The sequence below is a fragment of the Hemiscyllium ocellatum genome, chromosome 11 (genome assembly GCF_020745735.1).
Source record: "Hemiscyllium ocellatum isolate sHemOce1 chromosome 11, sHemOce1.pat.X.cur, whole genome shotgun sequence".
NCBI classification, from domain to species: Eukaryota; Metazoa; Chordata; class Chondrichthyes; order Orectolobiformes; family Hemiscylliidae; genus Hemiscyllium; species Hemiscyllium ocellatum.
The window spans coordinates 35,862,430-35,883,074 of NC_083411.1; the positions used below are offsets into that span (position 1 = coordinate 35,862,430).

Genomic DNA, 20,645 nt, shown 5'->3' on the forward strand with positions numbered 1-20,645 from the left:
TAGGCCTTGTACTTGTTGAAAAGATGCAAGGTTAATACAGTCCAATTTCTGTAGTTGATGTGAGTACCTATAACACATAATAACTTTTTTATTAATCCTCCTTAAGGCTCGGTGACTCATGAACATCAGTACTAGGGTAAGGTGGAGCTGTGTCATTGGGATGGGCTTACTTGACCTGCACTAGAACCAGAGTCCTTACAAACTTTATAATTATGGCAAATGTATCTCATTGTCTCTTGTACCTAATATATAATATCTGATTCAAGATCTTCACGATCATATAATGTTCTAGTTTACTTCAATTTTAATGAAAGGATTGTCTTTGACTTTTCAATTTTACTCCAAACTTTAAATGGTTCTCTCCATTATTTGAACTGATATTTCAACACATTTTGTATCCGCAGCTGACATTTGAATTGAGTACTTTGCCATGGCAGAACATTTCATTTAAGTGAGAGGACAGTTGCTGTCGGGGTCAGTCCCACCCACGGAAACAATCATTCAAACAGTCAGTGGTGGAGCAACACTGATAGGATTCCAGCAACACTCACAGTTTAAAATAAAAATGATGACAAAGCAAGTGCCTGTGGAGATGCATTTACTAGACAATGATCCTTGGGTCATACGGTTCAGGTTGATGATTGACAAATGTCATTTCCCATCCAAAGTATGAAAAATCAATTGGAGGAGAGCCTGACTTTAATAAGGAAAGAATGACACTGGGCCAAATAGACCAGAATGAGATGTTGACAGAAGCCTCTGTAACTGGACAATGGACTAACTTCAAAGTAGATACGGTTCAGGAAGAGTCAAGGTACTCAAAAGGAAAACTAGGACAAACAAACCTAGAACTCCCTGGATGACAAAAGAAGATAGAAATTAAGATAAGGAAGTAAAAATATGGTATTGAGGCAGAAAATACAATTGAGAACCAAGAAGAATAGAAAGAGTTCAGAGGGAAGGTGGATGAGCATATTAGTGAAGTAAAGAGAAATTGAGAAAAAACTAGAAGCCAACAAAAGGGGAATTTCACAATCTTCTATATGCAAATAAATAGTAAAAGACTGGTAAAAGGAGGAGTAGGGACCATAAAAGAGATTGCTACATGGAATCAGGGGCATGGATGCGGTATTAAATATACTTTCCATTTGTCTTTACCAAGGAGGTAGATTTATAGGGAGGCACTGCTGTCATGGTAATGTCATTGGACTAGTAATCTCGAAGGTCGACCAATGCAATAGCAATATAGGTTCAAATCCCACTGTGGTAGATGGTGAAATTTGAATTAAATAAAAATCTGGAATTAACGATAAGGTTCTGTGGAGTATTGCTGAACAAAGGTACCTTGGAAAGCATGTTCATAGTTCCTTGAAAGTGGAGTCCCAGGTAGACAAGATAGTGAAGAAGGCGTTCGGTATGTTTGCCTTTCTTGGTCAGTGCATTGAGTATAGGAGTTGGGAGAGGCCATGTTGATGTTTACAGGACATTAGCTAGGCCACTTTTGGAATACTGCATTCAATTCTGATCTCTCTGCTATAGGAAGGGTGTTGTGAAACTTGAACGGTTTCAGAAAAGATATACAAGGATGTTGCCAGGGTTGGAGGGTTTGAGCTGCAGGGAGAGGTTGAATAGACTGGTGATATTTTCCCTGGAGCATTAGAGGCTGAGGGGTGACCTTATACGTGTTTATAAAATCACGAGAGGCATGGATACAGTAAGTAGACAAAGTCTCTTCCCTGGGATGGGCTAGTCAAAAACTAGAGGGCTTAGGTTTAAGGTGAAAGGGGAACGATTTAAGAGGGACCTAAGGGGCAACTTCTTCACGCAGAGGGTGGTGGATGTATGGAATGAGCTGCCAGAGGAAGTGTAGAGTCTGATACAATTACAATGTTTAACAGGCATCTGGAGAGATATATGAACAGGAAGAGTTTAGAGAGATATGTGCCAAATGCTGGCAAATGGGACTAGATGTATTTGGGCTGTCTGGTCGACATGGGTGAGTTGGACCAAAGGATCTGTTTTCATGCTGTACATTTCTGACTGTATAAATGCTGGCTCAGTGATGATAATGTAACTATTGCTGATTGCCATAAAACCTATCTGGTTCACTAAAGTTTTTTAGGGAGGGAAATCAGCCATCCCGAGTATGGATCCACAGGAATGTGGTTGATTAGTAAGTTAAAGTTGACAAAGAACCGAAACCAAATGAGATGTATCCAAGGATATTGAATGAATCATAAGTGAAAATTGCAGGGGCATTGGCCAGAGTCTTTCAGTCTTCCCTGGATTCCAGGGAAGTGCCAGAAGACTGAACTATTGCAAACATCATGTCCATGTTCGAAAATATTTGTAAGGATAAGCAAAGCAATTCCAGACTAGCCAGCTTAATTTCGGTGGTGGAATGGCTTTCCAAAACAGCAATTAAAGAATTAGTAGCCACATGGGAGAAGGTGCGTTGATTGTGAAGGGCCAGTATTGAATTGTATTGGAGAAGTTGTTTTTAAATTACTTGCTAGAGTTTTTTTTGAAGAAGTTACAAAAAGGTTTGATGAAAGCATTGCTGTTGATATGGTGTATGTGGTCTTCTAAAAGGTATTTAGCACATTACACAGAATTTGTGAGAAAATTTCACAGAATAAAATTAGCTGAATGATAGGAAGCAGACAATAATGGTCAATGGATATTCATTGGGCTGGAGGAAGCAATGTAGTGGAGTTCCCCAGGGATCTGTATCGAGACCCTTCCTTTTCCTGGTATATCTTAATGATGTAAATCTTTATGTGCTGGAAACAGTTTCAAAATTGGAGTTGATTCAAAACTTTGAAGCATTGTAAACTTTGAGGACAGTGAAGAACTCCAAATGACAAGTGAGTGGAGTGGGTGAATAGGTGGCAAATGATGTTCAATGCAGAGAACTGTGAGGCAATGCATTTTTATGAGAGCAACATTAACAGACAATATAAATTGAAGGGTACAATTCTGAAGGGGGTTGTAGAGGCAGAAGGATCTAAGTGTTTATGTGCACCAATCAGTGAAGCTGGCACGACAGGTGCAGAAAGGAGTTTCAAAAGGGTACAGTGTTCTGGAGTTTATTAATAAAGACAAGAAAAAAGAGGTGATGCTGAACTTGTGTAGCACACTCGTTAGACGTCAACAGGAGTTTTACGTACAGTTCTGGGCAGCACCCAAAAGGAATGTTGTGAATGCATTGGTAAGAGTACTTACTGGAATGGTTCCTGTGATGAGAAATGTTTTTTATGAGGACAAAATGGAGAGGTTGGGACTGTTCTTCTTGCAGAGAAGGCAGCTAAGAGGACATTTGATAATTTTCAAAATCATGAGATGGTTGTGTACAATTGATAGGGAGAAACTGCTCCCAGTCATGTAAAAGGACGAAGAACAGATTAAAAGTGATTTGCCAAAGAAGCAAGTGGGATGTGAGAAAATACATTCTTGCATAACAAGTAATTCAGGTCTGGAATTCACTACCTCAAACTGGCATGGAGGCAGGTTCAATAGAAGCATTTAAGAGAGCATGAGATGATTACTTAAAGAGTAATAGAGTCATGCAGCAGAGAAACAGGTCCTACAGCAAAAGCAGTGTGTATGGGGAAAAGACTAGAAAATAGCAGTTAGTCATGAAGCTTATTTCGAGAGCCATTGCAGACACAGTAGAGCGAGTGGCCTCCTTCTGCGGAGGAACACTTCAGTGATACATTGGTTCAGCAGAATGATGACAAGGCAAAATTTGTTGGGAACCTGAAAGGGCTTTTAATAAAAATGGAAATAAAGGGTTACGTCAGCTTCAATTTTTAAAAGTTTTAAGAATTTCCAATCTTCTGTTGCCTTTGCAGCGAGAGTGTACAGCAATCATTGATAATGTGGCAATGTTTGCAACTTAGCTTTGGTGCCCCCTGATGGAGTGAATTGTAATAACAGTAAATTATTAGGATTGGCAGAGGTTAAAAAAGCTGAGAATTAAGAATCAAGAAAGTCAAACTCAACATATCAGTGGGAATATTTAAAGTAGAAAATAATTAAGAAATTTAACTATACTGTCATAGCTTCAGTGAGTTATTTTGGAAAAGTTCTTTCATATGGGAAGAATTCAGGATCCAGGTTTAAAGTAATTTCTATCGGCTGGATGCATGGGTTCCATTCGAAACTAGTATGGACCTGTTCATTCTATTCCTAGCAGAAGACGGCCAATGTATAAAACTACTTTATTCTGCATCTGACCTCTATAATATGTGAGTAATGAAGACATGATACTGATAGCCAAGGTTGAAAATAGAAATTGTTTCATTTCAGAGCGCTAACTTTCTTCACCTTGAGTTCAAAAATTGTGAAAAGTAATTAGTGTTAGACCATAAATCAGAGATTTTATTAAAAAATCATACTTCTGATAAAAAGATGTTGTAATTCAATAGTTTCAAAATAACCTGAACAGATTTCTGTCTCATTTCACAACATTGAAAAACATGATAGCACTCGAATTATTTTACAGTAACAAGACATTAAACTAGGTATAGGAGCAATGGATTAATTTAGATCACTTATAGTTTGATCATTCCTATATGTAATTAATGTGATTCGTTCTGTCAAGTTACCGAGATCTGAAAGTACAAGTGATGAAATATTGGCAAAACAGAGGGATACAATTGGTACTGCACCATATATTGGTATACATGATACTGATTAATTGGTCTCCTGCTCACAGGTAATCTAATCTCTGGAATAAAGATAAAGGGTGAAATTAGTCAATGTCTGCAGTGTAAAATCAGCTTACAATAAACCAGCAGCCGATTTTACACCATGCCCAATCTTCTTTCGGCTGAAGCTCATAGAACAATTTAACCTCTTCTTAGAGACAATTTTCTTGTCTCTCTGTTGCTTTTACTTAGTTTGAAATGGAAAAAAGGCAACATTTTCCAAGTCAATGGAAAATAAACACTTGTGCATTGTATCACATGATGATGATTCATTACAAGTCTGTTTCATGCTGCTAATAAAGCAGTTTCATCCTCATAATGTTTAGCTTTTAACAATGATCTTAATGTAACCTTGTTTTTTAAAGAAAAAAAACCTCAAGATGTGGGTTCACTGGCAAGGCTGGCATTTATTGTCCACTCTAACTTTTCTTGAGAAGATTTCCTATGGCATTACTGCCATCATACTCCCACAATTTAGCTGAGTAGGAAGGTCCAAGATTTTAACCCAGTGACAAAGAACAATGATAATTAATCCAATCAGGATGATGTGGGACTTGGAGGGAATCTTTGAGGGATGGTGCTGATGTTCCCATGCACCTCTAAATGACAATGAATGTTGAAAAGAGGATGAAGTAATAACATTTCTCTTTCAGATTCCCTTGGGAGCTCTTCTCCTACTACCTCCTCATCTCTCCAACCATCTCCTGCTGTTTCAACTCATACATCACAGTCGATCAATAGAGATCAATTTCCCACAGTCCAAGATACTGTAATGGAATCCGAGTCCAGGAGGAGTGAGTCAGAATCCACACTCTCTGCTGTCGTGCCTCTGGATTATCTTATTTTATCTCAATGTGAGACCAAGTCAATTGATATTGCCAGGTACAACTTTTGAACAAATTCAGTACTAAAACTTTTATGTAGAGGGGCTCAATAATGCTTCTTCTTTGATACCATTTTACCTTGTTTCCACCTTTAACAGAGCTAATCATTTCCATTTTTAAAAATAATATTAATCTTGCTAATCTCCTGTTGAATTCTCACTGGCTAACACACTGAAATCATAAAAGCTACAAAATAATGGCATTTTATTATTTAAACTGCTGAGTACAGACTGTCAGTTAATGCTACCTGCAAAATTCTTTTAGTTTCTTCTCCATCTCCTCTGAAAGGACTGACCTTTTCTGGGCACAGTTTCACAGGCTTGGAGCTGTCTGATACCTTGATCAAATGATTTGTCTTTGTGTACAAACACAGTGGGTGAATTGCAGTTGCCAGTTTCTCTGTTGAGAGTGCAGTAACTGAAATTGTTCCTGTTCTTTTTCATTTACACATGTATTTCCCAACAGTGGCCACAAGGTGGCAATCAGAGGCGAGAATGTTGATTTCTCTTGCCCCTCCCCCAAGCACCTGACAATTACTTTGCTGGAACAGCGGCCCTGGCTATTGGCTGCCTGACTTCACCTGAATTAAACTTGTCTGATTTTTCTTAGTGGAGCCTAGTGTTGATCATACATGTTCAATGTCACAATTGCAATAATTGATGAATGTGGAACCTTTAGTAGAAACGGACTTCTATTTAGAAATCTCAGCAACATAAGGCAAAATTTGACTTGTTCACATCGTTGAATTCCAAGTCTGGTGTAGGGAGTCAATAAACAAATGTCAGATAGCACTGCATATGATTAAATAATAATTGGAGGGAAGGTTCCTAGTCTGGCGTTTGGTAATTTCTTGGGTTAACTGTCATTATTGACAGAAGTGGAGTGATGGTGACATAATGAATGCAGAAAATTACTTCTTATGTAAAGACTTTAGCCCTTGCTTCCTCCTTTAGCTTGCCTCATTCTACATGGGTGAAAATCAAAAATAAATCACTACTTTAAGAGCTCATGGTGTAGCTGTGCTCCTTTCTAAGTATGGCAATACAGTCCTTGGTCCAATTCATGGTCTGTTTTGAGAGAGCGGACTTGCCTCATGCAGCTAGCTGGGGTGCAATTATTGACTTAAATGGTCTTGGGGGAGTGTAAAGATCATTTTTGTTTTTTGTACCTGAAGTAGAACAGGACTATTTCAAGAATCAAAAATTGTGAAAAGGATTAGTGTTTTAGTTTGAAAAGCTAGTTATCGACACTCATTGTAAGTGTAGTTTAAACTGTAGTTTGTTCAGGCACTGGGGGAAGTCTAGTTATAGATGAACTGGAACTAGTGAGTGTGTGCAAAACAAAATATAGCTAGCAACAAGTAGCTGTTGCAGAATGATGACCAGTTGTCAATGACAAAGGCCTTCTGCTGCCAACAACTGTGTGATTGGCTCCCAGCTGAAAAGCCTGTGGGTGTGAAAGTTTCCTGAGAAGCCATCAGACCTCTGAAAAAGGAAGGAGCTATCCTTTACTCTGCAGTAAAACAAAACACCTCAAGGCTGAAGAAAGCCAGTTCATTTCCCCTCATCAGTTGCTGTAATCTGTGGCCTTTGACCAATAAGTGGGAGATTATATAAATTGTGAAACAGTCACTCCATGCCTTCTGCAAGCAAGTGAAAGTACCTGGGGAAGGAAGGTTGAGGAGCAGCAAGTCCTGACCGTCTGTGTGCACCTGGATCATTGAACTGCCTGCCCGATATTTCCCTTTGCCCGTCACACTGATTTTTTTTTGTGTATTTAGGGGAGTTTTGTCATGGTTTTCTCATGGATTTTATACTGGTTCATAATTGTCTACCCATAGCCAGAATCTACTGAGTTGTATTAAATAGTAATTCTTGTTGAGTGCAGAAACCTGGGCTGTGCTTTCTGTCAACCTGGCCCTAAAAGGCAAGGGAATTTTGAGCATGTTTGTAAAATCTTTAAGTTTTCTGATGATGCCAGGAATAGTGGGCTTGTGTAACATTGGGAGAAACAAAGAACAAGACTTCCTCCTTCCAGTTTCAGTACTGATCGCATCCAAAGTCATATAAACTACCAACTCTCACATATGAAAGCTAGACACATTGCATGATACCAACAGCTGAAATGGCACGTGGAGTTGTACTTTAGAATATAGCATGTTCATGAAAATATGAGAGAAAATTAGAAAAATAAAATCTGACTGTTGGTGTAGTGACCATTTAAACTAATACTGCTACATTGTCCAATCGAAATTCAATTATAATTTCCATCAATAAATAGATGCTTATAAATAGACGTCCATTATGATTCACTACTTATGATACAGTTCTAATATATCAAGGAATCTGTAATGTCGAAAGGGGACACTGTATGGATTTTTAGTTTACTGTGATAGCATGAACTGTTATTGTGGATAATGCGTTAATATTGCATTCAGCTGGGTACTATAATAGGAAAATGGTGTGTTTAATTTTTGAAGTGCTGAGATCACAGTGCATTAATTTAAATTTACCTTGTGATTTGAAGTGACATTTGCTGAAGTGTTGCGTTAGGAGTGATCATCGGTTACTAACAGCCAGCCGACACTTGAACCACATCTGAAGCTTTTGTCAGAAGATGTTGGATTCAATGCTCACTTCAGGATTTGAGCACATAATCTAGGCTGATGGTTCAGTGCAGTATGAAGCAAATGCTACATTATTCAGACACCAATCTTCAGATCAAATTGATATTGTGGCCTCTTCTGCCTGTTTCAATGGTTTAGATGGATGTCAGAAATCCAAGAGCACTATTCAAATAAGCAGAATTCTCCTGACGATCTGGTTAGCACTTCTTTCTCAAGCTGATTAACAAGTCTTTCATCTAATTGTTGTTTGTGACATGCTGCCTACATATTAACAGTCATGAAATTTTCAACCTAATTTATTCTAGATGAAGTGTTTGGGGAAGTTTCTAAGAGATTTTGAAGGTACTGTATAACTGCAAGTATTTTCTTTTGTCTTTCTGAATCTGATGTTTTTATTTCTGCAGAAGCAACAGCTGTTCACCATGTGATAGATTACTCGATCATTCCTTTGAGTTGACTGGATCAGATGAAATTCAGGAGAATCCACAATCTAAGAATGGCACCCCAACACAAACATCTTGCAATGTGCCTTTATATAAAAATCTGCAGGATTCACAAATGGTCATTTTTCCCAGTCAAGATCAGAGTGGACCTTCATCAGCATCTTCATCTCCATTGTCAGTTTATTCATTCTCACAGATCTTTAACTTTGACAAAAACCACAATGCACTGCCATTTGGTGTAACAGGGATTCACCTTTTGTCCAACACTCCACCGCCAAGGCCACCAAAACCGAACCAACTAACGGAGCGTGAAAAGACTCACAAAGTGATTCAGAATGGGGACGGTGCCTATGCAATAAATCCAGCACCAGTACCGAAAAGAATCCCTCTCTCAAATCTAGAGAAAAAAAATTGGAAAGGTAATGTCACCGATCCAAATATTGGGATATATCCGGTAAGATTTTGCTGAAATGTATAAAGTTTGTTTCAATTTATTAGTTTCTATCCATTAAGATTTCCATGTTTTCAGAAGCTTCTTAAACCCGCTTTATATCTTTACTGCATATGATACATTTATCCAAATGCTTCAGTTACTGCCAGAAACTCTGCAATGCCATCAACTGCTGTTGCCTTTTTATGTGATATCTGACAGTGAATCTCAGACATTTTTGACCCTGAGCAGGTTTTCTGGTCCATCTCCTCTTGTTATGGACTAAACCAATTCCCCTCAAAATATATGAAGAAGATAGCCTAGACCTTAACGTTTTCTTATTTTAAAGCTAAGTTTAAGACGTTGCATTCTAGATGCAATTCAGTTGATCAAACTACTTGACTTTAAGCAAAACACATTATATTTTAACAATAGTGTAAAAATAGACAAAATTGGTTTGACTGTATTAAATCAAATACTTAACAAAGCAGTTTATTAACTACTACTAATTAACTGTTTCAATACAGTAACATCCCATAAACCTACCATTGGCAAAGGCAAATTCAGTAAAATATTTTGTCTCACACACAACTCTAGCACAGGAAGAATATCCCAGCTTTCAGCAGTAACTGTGAGCAGAATAAAAGCCTGCACATCTAGCCTCAGGATCCCAGCAACTACTGAAAACTAAAACGAAAAATCTTGATTCTGTGGGAGCTTGATCCTGCCCATTCAGACTCCATCTATTGTTCAATTTTTAAAAAAAATCCAAGGGCTCACAAGCTGTTTACTGTATTGGCTTCAAGCAAACCACATGCTGCCTCTGTCTCCGCCTTTTTTCATTTAAAATAAAGGCATAATATATCTCTTAAAGGCATAGTATTGTCAGACTCTTCATCATTGCCTATACTGGCGACATTCAACTCAATAATACTACCCCACCTTACCACAGTTTCACTAAACTAAATTTCCCATTCCCTCAATTTCCTGAGAAATGAACAGTCTATCAATATCTGCTTTGAATATAATCAATGACAAAATATCCACAACCCTCTGACAGAGACAGCTCCAAAGATTCACATTCCTCTCAGTCATTAATCATCAATCCCTTACCTTCAGAATATGCCCCATGTTCACCTCAATCAGGTGAAGCATCCTTTCAATTTTGATGCTGGCAAGCCCCCTCAGAATCTTGTACACTTCCAGGAAATCAACTCATATTCATTTAAACTCACGAGAGTACAGACTCAATTTACTGAACTTCTCATCCCGGACAAACATCTCAGGGACCAATCCAATGAACACTTTACTGGAAGCATATCCTTCCTTAAATATGGAGATCAGAACTATTAATGTGAAAATCAATTTTAAAAATTCTGAAGTAGAATTCACATCCACAGACCACTTCTTATCTTTGCTGATTTGTTTATTGTAATATAGTGATGCATACTTCAATGTAATAACCAAGTATTATGTTTCAGATACGGAGGGGTGCAATTTACTGCCATTTACTGATTTCCAAGGGAACTGCATAATATCTGCAAATGAAGGGCTTAATCTAAATATGGTGAGTACTCTGCGTACAAAATCTTTTGTATTGCAATTGGTACAGTAATTGTCTGATTGTTGGCTGATGTTGTAATTGCAGCAACTTTAAATGAAACAAATTTAAGATTGTCCCATTATGACCAGGTAAAAGCTGTTGTTCGATTCTCTGGGCCCTTCTTCATTAGGAAAAATAAAGCTTTAACGCATTATAGCTTGAGTTGCAAAACTGTACATTCCCATTGTTCTGTATTTATGAATTGTGTTTAAAATAAAATACAGTTTAGAATATAAAAGAAACATGCTACTAATTTCCATTTAACTTTCAGTCACTGCTTCATTTGCCAGCCCCTCTGCTTGCTGACACCCTCCTACTTGATGACTGTCTTTCACTCCCTATCTTTGTGCTGCTATTTCTCCTTCCCTGGCTTTCTCTGCCTTTCTGGCTTTTTGCCCCTTCCTGATTCTGTCCTGCTCCCTGACTCTTTCTCTTGTCAATTCCTCTCCTTGACTCTTAGCCACCTTTCAAAATGGGCAAAAGATGGAGAGGAGCTGCAACTGGGAGGGTTAGGTGAGAAGGAAGGAGCCTGGCAGCAGTATAACACAAATACTTTCAGGCAATCTGCAATAAACATATCTATTGCCTTCTTGCTTTGGTGAGTGTTGATTTGGTCATGCTTGCCTGATTATTCCATAATTCCCAGTGTTACACAACTTGAACTTGCCTAATTCTGGCCAGCTTCTTCATGTTTGCTTTATTTGGCAGTTTTATGTTTTCTCTTTCGATTTATTACTATCTATGATTTCTGTTGCAAGCCATGGTTGAGCTACCTGTCCATTTTATTTCACCGGAATGAATGAATAATTGCTGTAGTTCATGAATACATTTTAAAATATTAGCCGTTGCCTAACCACCTTTTCATCAGGTTTCCCAATCCATTGCCAAATCATTGCCTCCTAATTTCCTTTATTTAGATTCAGGACTCAGTTTCTTTACGCTCCATCTTAATGTCAAATTCTGTTATTTTTATGGTCACTATTCCCCAACAGATGTTGCATAACGTGATTCTTAATCCTTCCTCATTGCAAAATGCAATGGGGTGGCATGGTGGCTCAGAGCTTAGCACTGTTGCCTCACAGCACCTTGGACCAGGGTTCAATTCCAGCCTTGGGTGACTGCCTGACTGGCATTTGCACATTCACCTTGTGTCTGCCTAGGTTTTCTCTGGGTGCTCTGGCTTCATCCCAGAGTCCAAAGATGTGCATGTTAAGTGGATTGGTCATGCTAAATTGCCCATAGTGGCCAGGGATGTGCAGGCTAGGTGGGCTATCCATTGGAAATGCAGGGACAAGGTAGGCTGGGATGCTTTTCAGTAGGGCAGTATGGGCTTGATGGGCTGAATGGTCTGCTTCCACACTATACCAATTCTTTAAAAAAAGAATTGTTTAGCCTCGGATTGGCTGTTTGCTAGTTGGTTCTTCAGTGTCTTGATCTGAGAAAGCCATCACATAAGCATTCCAGGAAATTCTCTTTCACAGTATTCTTGATAGTTGGTGTTTCTAATCCACATAAAATGAAAGCCACCATGATCACTGTTTATCCTTATATATATTTCTAATCTCCTGTTTAATGGCTTCCCTTAAATCCTCTGCTGTTGTTTGGGGGCCTACGGACAACTCCCACCAATGTTTTCTGTTCCTTTGTGTTTCTTACCTTCACCTGTCCACTTTCTATTTCATAATTTTCCAATCCAATATCCTTCCTTAATATTGTATTGATTTTATCTTTTACTCGCAATGCTGCCCTGCTTCCTTTCCCTTTCCTAAATATTGCATTTTCTTGACGTTCAGTTTCTTTTTTTCATATTGCAAATGAAGCTCATACTGTGATAAAGATAGATTCAAACAATATTTGTATTATTATTTGGATACAAAAATATTTGCAGAGCTATAGGACTCTGTGTCATGGGACTCCCCTCTAGTGGTCATACTTAGGCCTGTGGAGTTTGAATGCCGTTCCACCACAAAGTTATTGTGCCTTTTAAATGACCAAGTCCCTGATTTTAAAGGGAACTTTGAATGAAACACGCACACACTCTCATGCTACCACACTACATGCATGCACGGGAACCCTTGGGCAGGCTATGAATGAGAGTTTGTCTGGAATTTGGCAAGTTCAGGATTTTTTAAGTGTGAGAATCATTGAATGGCTGGGTGAGGATAATTAAATGAGTGCTCAATAAGGCAAGACGATAATACACATTAGTATACTATTAATCTATATAGACTTCAGTAAGGCATTTGACAAAGTTCCTCATAATAGACTAGTTAGCGATGTTAGATCACAGGGAGGAATAAAGGATAACTAGCCATTTAGATACAGAACTGGCTTGAAGGTAGAATACAGAGGGTGGTGATGGAGGGTTGCTTTTCAGACTGGAGGCCTGTTACCAGTGGTGTGCTACAAAGATCAGTTTGGGTGCGCTTTTTTTTAGATTAGATTACTTACAGTGTGGAAACATGCCCTTCGGCCCAATAAGTCCACACCGACCCGCCGAAGTGCAACCCACCCATACCCCTACATTTTACCCCTTACCTAACACTATGGGCAATTTAGCATGGCCAATTCACCTGACCCGCACATTTTTGGACTGTGGGAGGAAACCGGAGCACCTGGAGGAAACCCACGCAGACACGGGGAGAACGTGCAAACTCCACACAGTCAGTCGCCTGAGGTGGGAATTGAACCCGGGTCTCTGGCGCTGTGAGGCAGCAGTGCTAACTACTGTGCCACTGTGCCACCCATTTGTCATTTATATAAATGATTTGGATGTGAACATAGGAGATAGAGTTAGTAAATTTGCAGATGACACCAAAACTGGAGGTGTAGTGGACAGTGAAGGAGGTTACCTCTGAGTACAACAGTACCTTGGTCAGAGGAGCCGAGGAGTGGCAGATGGAGTTTAATTTAGATAAATGGGAAGTGCTGCCTTTTGGAAAGGGCTTATACACTTAATGGCAAGATCCTAGGGAGTGTTTCTGAACAAAGAAACTTGAGGTACAGGTTCATAGTACCTTGAAAGTAGAGTTGTAGGCAGACAGGATAGTGATGAAAGGCGCTGGTATGCTTGCCTTTATTGATCAGTGCATTAAGTATAAGAGTTGGGAGGTCATGTTGCAGCTGTACAGGACATTGGTCAGCCACTTTCGGAATGCTGCATGCAATTCTGGTCTCCCTGCTATAGGAAGGAAGTTGTGAAACTTGAAAGATTTCAGAAACAATTTACAAGGATGTTGTCAGGTTTGGAGGGTTTAAGATATGGAGAGAGGCTGAGTTGGCTGGAGCTTTTTCCCTGGAACCTCAGAAGCTGAGGGGTGACCTTATGAGGGGCATGGATAGGTCTGTTTCCCAGGGTGGGAGCAAATCATGAGGGCATAGGTTTAAGGTGAGAGGGGAAAGATTTAAAAGGGACCTAAGTGGCAACTTTTTCACACAGAGGGTGGTACATGTATGGAAGGAGCTGTTAGAGGAAGTGGTGGAGGCTGGTATAATTAGAACATTTAAAAGGCATCTGGATGGGCATATGAGTAGGAAGGGTTCAAAGGGATATTGGCCAAATGCAGGCAAATGGGACTAGATTTATTTAGGATATCGGGTCGGTATGGAAGAGTTGGACTAAAGAGTCTGTTTCTGTGCTGTACATTTCTATGACTCTATGACACTGTGGCAGCCGGTTGACAGGGTTTCCAATTCCACTGTTGGCAATTTTCTGTTGCTTTTTCTATGCATGTATAGAGCAGATGTCCTGCCTTGAAAAGGTGTATGCCAATCAGAAAATGGTCAGTCTCCAGTACAAACAGTACCACTAAGTTCGGGAGGCCTGAGGATGAAGATTGCTACTTCCCCAGATATGAATGACTAGGCCAAGATCATCAGACTCAGTTATAGAGACCTTTGTAAGCCAGTTGAATTTTTTTTTTGAAGGGCTGCAAAATCTCTCCTTGGCCACCAGCGAGTTTCATCATTGAACACAGGATGCCTGAGGAGGAGGCTTGCCTCCACATGACCACGGGTATACTTGCTAGGGTTTACTTTGCACACATTGCTGAGCCCCTGTCTGCCACAGGTTAATTACCAGTGTAGCATTTGGACAATAATGGACCTCAATTGGCTCTGGGCAGGAAATTTCCAGGTTGGTCTTCCCGCCCTGAACCTAATGAGAGATTATAAGAAAGCTGAAGGGATCTCCACCCTGCACCTTCTCAGTCCATTATATGGCCCCACTCACCTCCCAGCTGTCTACAGGTAGAGCATGAAATTCACCTAAATAACGATATTAATCTGTGACCATAAACTGGATCAAGGAAATGGAATGAAGGGCCATCTTAAAGAAAGAGAACATTTAGTAAAAAGTGTCATAAATTGTTAGAAGTGAAAGCTTCTAAGTGTGTCATTAATGGTCTAAAAATGGACTATTGATGATTCAATTTCATCATCTGATTTAGTATTTGGGACTCACTCAAATGGGAATACTTCAAAAAAAAGAATCAAAACACTGATTTAAACATGGCACAGGAATTATTTGATCAACACACATTCGTCAAGTCTCATGAAACCAATTTGAATTTCACCAAGGACAGTCTGAACTGAAACTCACATTTTAATCAAGTACACTGAAACCAGTCAGCTAGGCCACAAGGGGAAAGGTCATCATCATCAGCTCTTTGATTTACACCGTTATGAGAATATACACATGTTGGATATAAAATAGGTTCTACAACTTCCACAGAAATGGATCATATTTCAATTTCAAGACGTTTGTTGCCAAATCAAGAATTGGGATTGAGGATCAGAACCAAACACAGGCTCTCTCTCTCTGTCTCTCAAGGATAAATGTTGATAGCACTGACTGGAAAGAAGGATTAGAGAACTTTAGAAATAATTTCAACATATGTTACTTGTAACAACATCCAAGAAACCAATCTATCTCCCTCGGTGTCAGGTTAAAACCTCATGCCTTAAGGACACCTAAATGACTCTAAACTGCATGTATCCTTTTATCTTCCTTTGTGCTAGATACTCTTAACTTTGTGCATGTGTGAATATATACATATTTGTGTGTGTGGGTGCAGGTGACTGGACAAAAGCCTTGATGTCACATCTTTATTAATTTTTCCTTAGGGAAGAAAGACAATAAATTTGCTCTTCTGGTAACGTTATGATTGGCTGTTTATTGCCTACATTTAAAATGAGTAACTGGGGGGGATCCAAGATGGCAGCGATCTAGGAAGTTTGCATTGCAGAGCTCCACACCGCATTGCAAGTGGGACAAAGTACTAGCCAGCCCTACCCAGACCACCACGATATCCTGGGACTCTGGAAAGGTTGTGGAGTCCCAGGAGATGATCAGAGACCAACTTACCTTGGTTTTCACCGTCCAGAGATGCCGAAGAAGAGAGCAGGTATATCCGAGGCCGGGCCCGCGGCCCAGGCTGGAGGATCCTCAGACTCTATGTCCGACCCGGTCCTGGTGAAGGAGCTCACGAATCTCGCAACATGTTGGACAAGCAGCTAGAGGAGAGGCTGGCCCCGATCTCTATCGTGCTGCAGGAGCATGAACAGCAGCTGGGAGACCTGGAGAAAAGGATGGATGAGGTAGAACACAGAGTCACAGTGGCGAAAGCTGATACCTGTTCCTCCAAGGATAGGATCCAGGTCCTGGAGACGGAGGTCTGTAATTTGCTTGACAAGGTTGATGACCTCAAGACCGGGCCAGAGAAAAAAATATTCAGATCGTTGGTCTGCCAGAAGATAAGTGACCGGCCAAGGAATTTATTAAGGATTGGTTGCCAAACTTCCTTAACTTAGAGACTGGAATGCGAGGCTTGAAGATTGAGAGGGTTCACCAGGTTATGATGCAGAGGTCAGATCTGGACAAATGTCCTCATCCTATCTTGGTGCAGTTTCTTCACTATAGAGAAAAGGAAAGAATCGTGGAAGCTTCTAGAATCCAGGGGAAGGATCTGAAGGCCCTAGTTTACAACGGCTCTAAGATCATGTTTTTCCAGCAGTGATCAAGGAAAGAAAATCATATGACGGTGTCAAGAGAAGACTAAGGGAGCTTGGGATCCAGTACTCTCTGAGGTATCCAGCATTGCTTCGGAACACCTTCGATGGTTCTGTACATCTCTTTGACACATTGGAAAAGGCAAGAGACTTTATGGACAAATTAACCCAATCTGAACAATTTAGTATGTATAAATAGTCATGCTGTTTGGGTATACCTCTGTTTTTTCTTTCATAAAAAGAGGAAGTCTGGTCGGGGCTTTCTTTTTCTATTTTATTAAATTGGTAATATCTGGTCTACATTAAGTTCGGGGGCAGTTGGAATGTGAACATTCAATTTCTAAGTTAAGTTATACCAAAGGATGGGTGGGGTACTTATTCTTTTTTTTCAAAATTTCTTTGTTCACAGAGTTATTGCAAGGTATATTTTCTTTCTTTTCTGCTTGTGTTTATGATGCAACTCTAGCTAGGAGGAGAGAAAATGGTTGAGTTGGCTAGATGCCCACTTACGGGCAGTTTATGCCAGTTCAGGTATTTAAATACCCTGGCTGCAGTATTGGCAGTGGGATGGAAAGTTGGATTCTGGGATGCGTAGATGCCTCCTTTGGGCAGGGGGTGTGTTCCCCTATTCAGTGCCACTGGCAGTTGCTTTGTTTTTTGGTTTTTGTATGTAATTTTTGATAGCTTTATAGGTTCGTTAACTGTGATGGGTTTAGTTTATGTAGTTTTTATGTTGGATAGATTTTGCAACACTAAGGCTTGGGCGATTTGTAATTCGAATTCCTCCTCTCTGGAATCTAAATGTTACTCCAGAAGGTTATGGCTAATGACTTGATTAAATGGTGTACCTGGAATATCAAAGGGAGTCACTCACCAATTATGAGGAAGAAGTACTGTCAAGTCTTCAAAAAGAAAAGGTGGATATTGCTTTATTACAGGAGACACACTTGGATAATAGGGAGTATTTGAAACTACAGCAGAATGGCTTTGATCAGGTTTACTTTTCATCTTTTAATACCAGAAGTAGGGGAGTGGCTATATTGGTTAGAAGGAATCTCCCATTTAAGCTACTGGAGTGTGTTAAAGACGCACACGGGAGGTTTGTAATCCACAAAGCCCTGATAAATGAAGATGAATATGGTGTTTAAAATGTTTACTGCCCTCCAGCCCATCCCCTCAAATTTCTGGTAGAAGTGTTCTCTAAATTGATCAGTCTCGAGTCCCGGAATATCATTACAGGGAAAGATTGTCTTATGGATCCCACAGTATACAAAGGCCCCCCCGATACCCTCTGTATTTTACTAAACAATTAGTGGATCTGTGAGTAGAGTTAGGGTTGGTGGACATCTGGAGGAACCTTCACCCTACAGGCAGGGATTTTACATTTTTCCCAACCCACACAGATGTCACACCAGGATTGATTTTTTTTCTGACCCCTGTGGCAAACCTTAAATTGGTGGCATCTTGTACGATTGGTAATATTACCATCTCCGATCATGCTCCAGTGTAACTGTTGGTTAAGATTAAGGAATCTATAGTGGGCTCGAGGCACTGGCAAATGGATCCTTTTATCCTTAAGGATAATAATTTTGTGGGGTACTTCTCTAAAAAATTTAGGGTGTTCCTAGACATTAACTCAGGCTCGGTTAGTAGCCCGTCCATCCTTTGGGGAACTGCCAAAGCCTATGCCGGGAATTAGCTATTTCCTACTCTGACAGTAGGAGGTGGCAGAAGGGTGGGCAGCAGCATGGTTGAAGGCACCTGAAACAGCTTACTTTTACAGGCCTTCATTGGCCAAGCTACAGAGGATTACGGCGCTGCAGTCTGCATTGAATTCTGTGCTCACGCTGACAGCAAAGAAGGAGCTTACTTTCACAATACAAAGGTTATATGAGCATGGTGACAAACCGGGCAAGTACCTAGTGTATCTCATCAGGAAAAGGAGTGCCCCTCAAGCCATTATGTCGTTTAGGGAAGGGTCTGGGAACCTAACATGTGATTCCAAAAAAGAATAATGTGACATTGCAGAGATTTTACTCTGAATTATACAAATCTGAGGGTAGTGAGGAGGGGTGGGCCAAGATGAAATCCTTTTTCAAGGATCTGGAGCTCCTGGGTGTGACTCCCGAACAAGAGTCTTTTCTCAATGCCCCCTTATAACAGCAAGAGATGCAGGAGGCTGTGAACCAGCTTCAGAGTGGAAAGGCACCTAGTCCTGATGGACTTCCCAGCGAATTCTATAAGGAATTGTTAAGGCCGATGCTCAACATGACTCATGATCATCTCCTGCCATTTGTAAGAGAAGCTAATATTTTGCTTATTCTTAAAAAAGGGAAGGTCCCAGAGGACTGTGCTTTGTACAGGCCCATTTCACTCTTAAATGTGTGGACTTTAAAATCCTCTCTAAGACTCTTGCGTTAAGGCTAGAGACTATGTTACCTTCAATTGTTAAAGGCAGGCTTCATAAAAGGCCGCAGATCCTCCAGTAATGTTAGGAGGCTGCTTAATGTAATTCAATCATGTCAACAACAGTCAATACAGGGATTGGTGATTTTTCTAGATGCTGAGAAGGCATTTGACCCAGTTGAGTTGCCGTATCTTTTTTGAACTCTGGAGTAGTTTGGCTTGGGTGAAGCCTTTATAAGATGGGTAGAGGTTCTCTACAGTGACCCTCACTGCAGTCATCAGCAATGGAGTACAATCAGGTAATTTTAGCATTTTTAGGGGCAGCCGGCAGCGCTGTCCCCTTTCGCCATTGCTTTTTACATTGGTGATTGAAGCATTGGCGGAGGCCATTCGCGGGGATCCTAATATAGCGGCTCCAGAAGTGGGGGTCAAAATTACATAAGATTTTGTTGTACATGGACAATGTCCTCATTTCTTTTTGCCAAATCCAGCAGTTTTGGTGCCTCACCTGATACAATGCATCAGCTCATTTGGCACCTTTTTGGGATAAAACGTTAATTTTGCAAAATCAGAGGCTATGCTTGTGGGGGGGTCTGAAGAAGGTGTTAGGTCTTGAGTGTGAATCTTGATTCCCATTTTGGTAGTCACAGGTTTTTTTTTATGTATTTGGGCATATTCGTCACTCCAGTTTTCGATCGGTTGTTTAAAGCTAATTTTGTTCAATTATTCGACAAAATCAAAGAAGACCTTCAAAGATGGGAGGTGCTTCCAGTCTCATGGTTAGGTTGGATAGAGCTTTTTAAGATGAATATTGTCCCCCGTTTGTTGTACCCTATACAGATGCTCCCCCTGATTTTCAATCAGCAAACGTTCAGGAGACTGAACAGCTGGTTCAGCTCTTTCATTTGGCATCGTAAGCAGCCCCTTTTTAATTTGGTACACTGCAATTGCCTCACAGACTGGGGGGAGTGGATATCCCAGACATTAAAAGCTATCAACTAAGCTGGCTTTTATCTTTTGTGAGTGATTGGGCTTGTGGGAACCCTCTTTCAATATGGTAAGATATTGAAACCTCTCAGGCAAGGTGCCCCCTTACTAGCTTGCTGTTTTTGGACAAAATGAGGAGAGTTAACTATTGGGTTATGGCAATATTGCCTTCCCGCTGCCAAATTGTTAAAGTATAGAGGACAATTCGGCAGAGGGAAGGCAATATTGGCAAAACAAATTTTTTTTTCCCTGTAGTGGGTATGCTGGGTTTTCAACCAGGGATGATAGATTCAGGGTTCAAACATTGGGCATCTAGGGGTGTGTCTTGTATGGGTGATTTATTTGAGGGAGACATAATGATGTCCTTTGATCAGTAAGAACGGAAATACAAGCTTTCTAACAGGGACTTCTTTCCTTTATTCAAGTTCGGGATTGTATTCAAAAAAAGACTGCACTTTTGACTGATCCCTACAAATCCGACAGAGAGAGGGTGTTCAGTGCTAAGAGTACACTTTCTGTCAGCACTTTATATCATCAATTGGAAT

At 40.2% G+C, this 20,645-nt stretch overlaps 1 protein-coding gene across 3 annotated transcripts in view; it reads left to right on the forward strand.

Moving 5' to 3' along the window:
- The window catches only part of gab3 (GRB2 associated binding protein 3), a 140,927-nt gene that overhangs the window by 94,106 nt on the left and 26,176 nt on the right, over positions 1 to 20,645 (forward strand). For all 3 annotated transcript variants that reach the window (XR_009645177.1, XM_060832120.1, XM_060832121.1), the window contains exons 3-5: positions 5,366 to 5,594; positions 8,627 to 9,084; positions 10,577 to 10,662. Coding sequence is in view for 2 of the 3 variants with exons in the window: in XM_060832120.1 (XP_060688103.1) it covers positions 5,366 to 5,594; positions 8,627 to 9,084; positions 10,577 to 10,662 (773 nt within the window). In the remaining variant the exon portion in view is untranslated. The remainder of the gene's footprint in view (positions 1 to 5,365; positions 5,595 to 8,626; positions 9,085 to 10,576; positions 10,663 to 20,645) is intronic.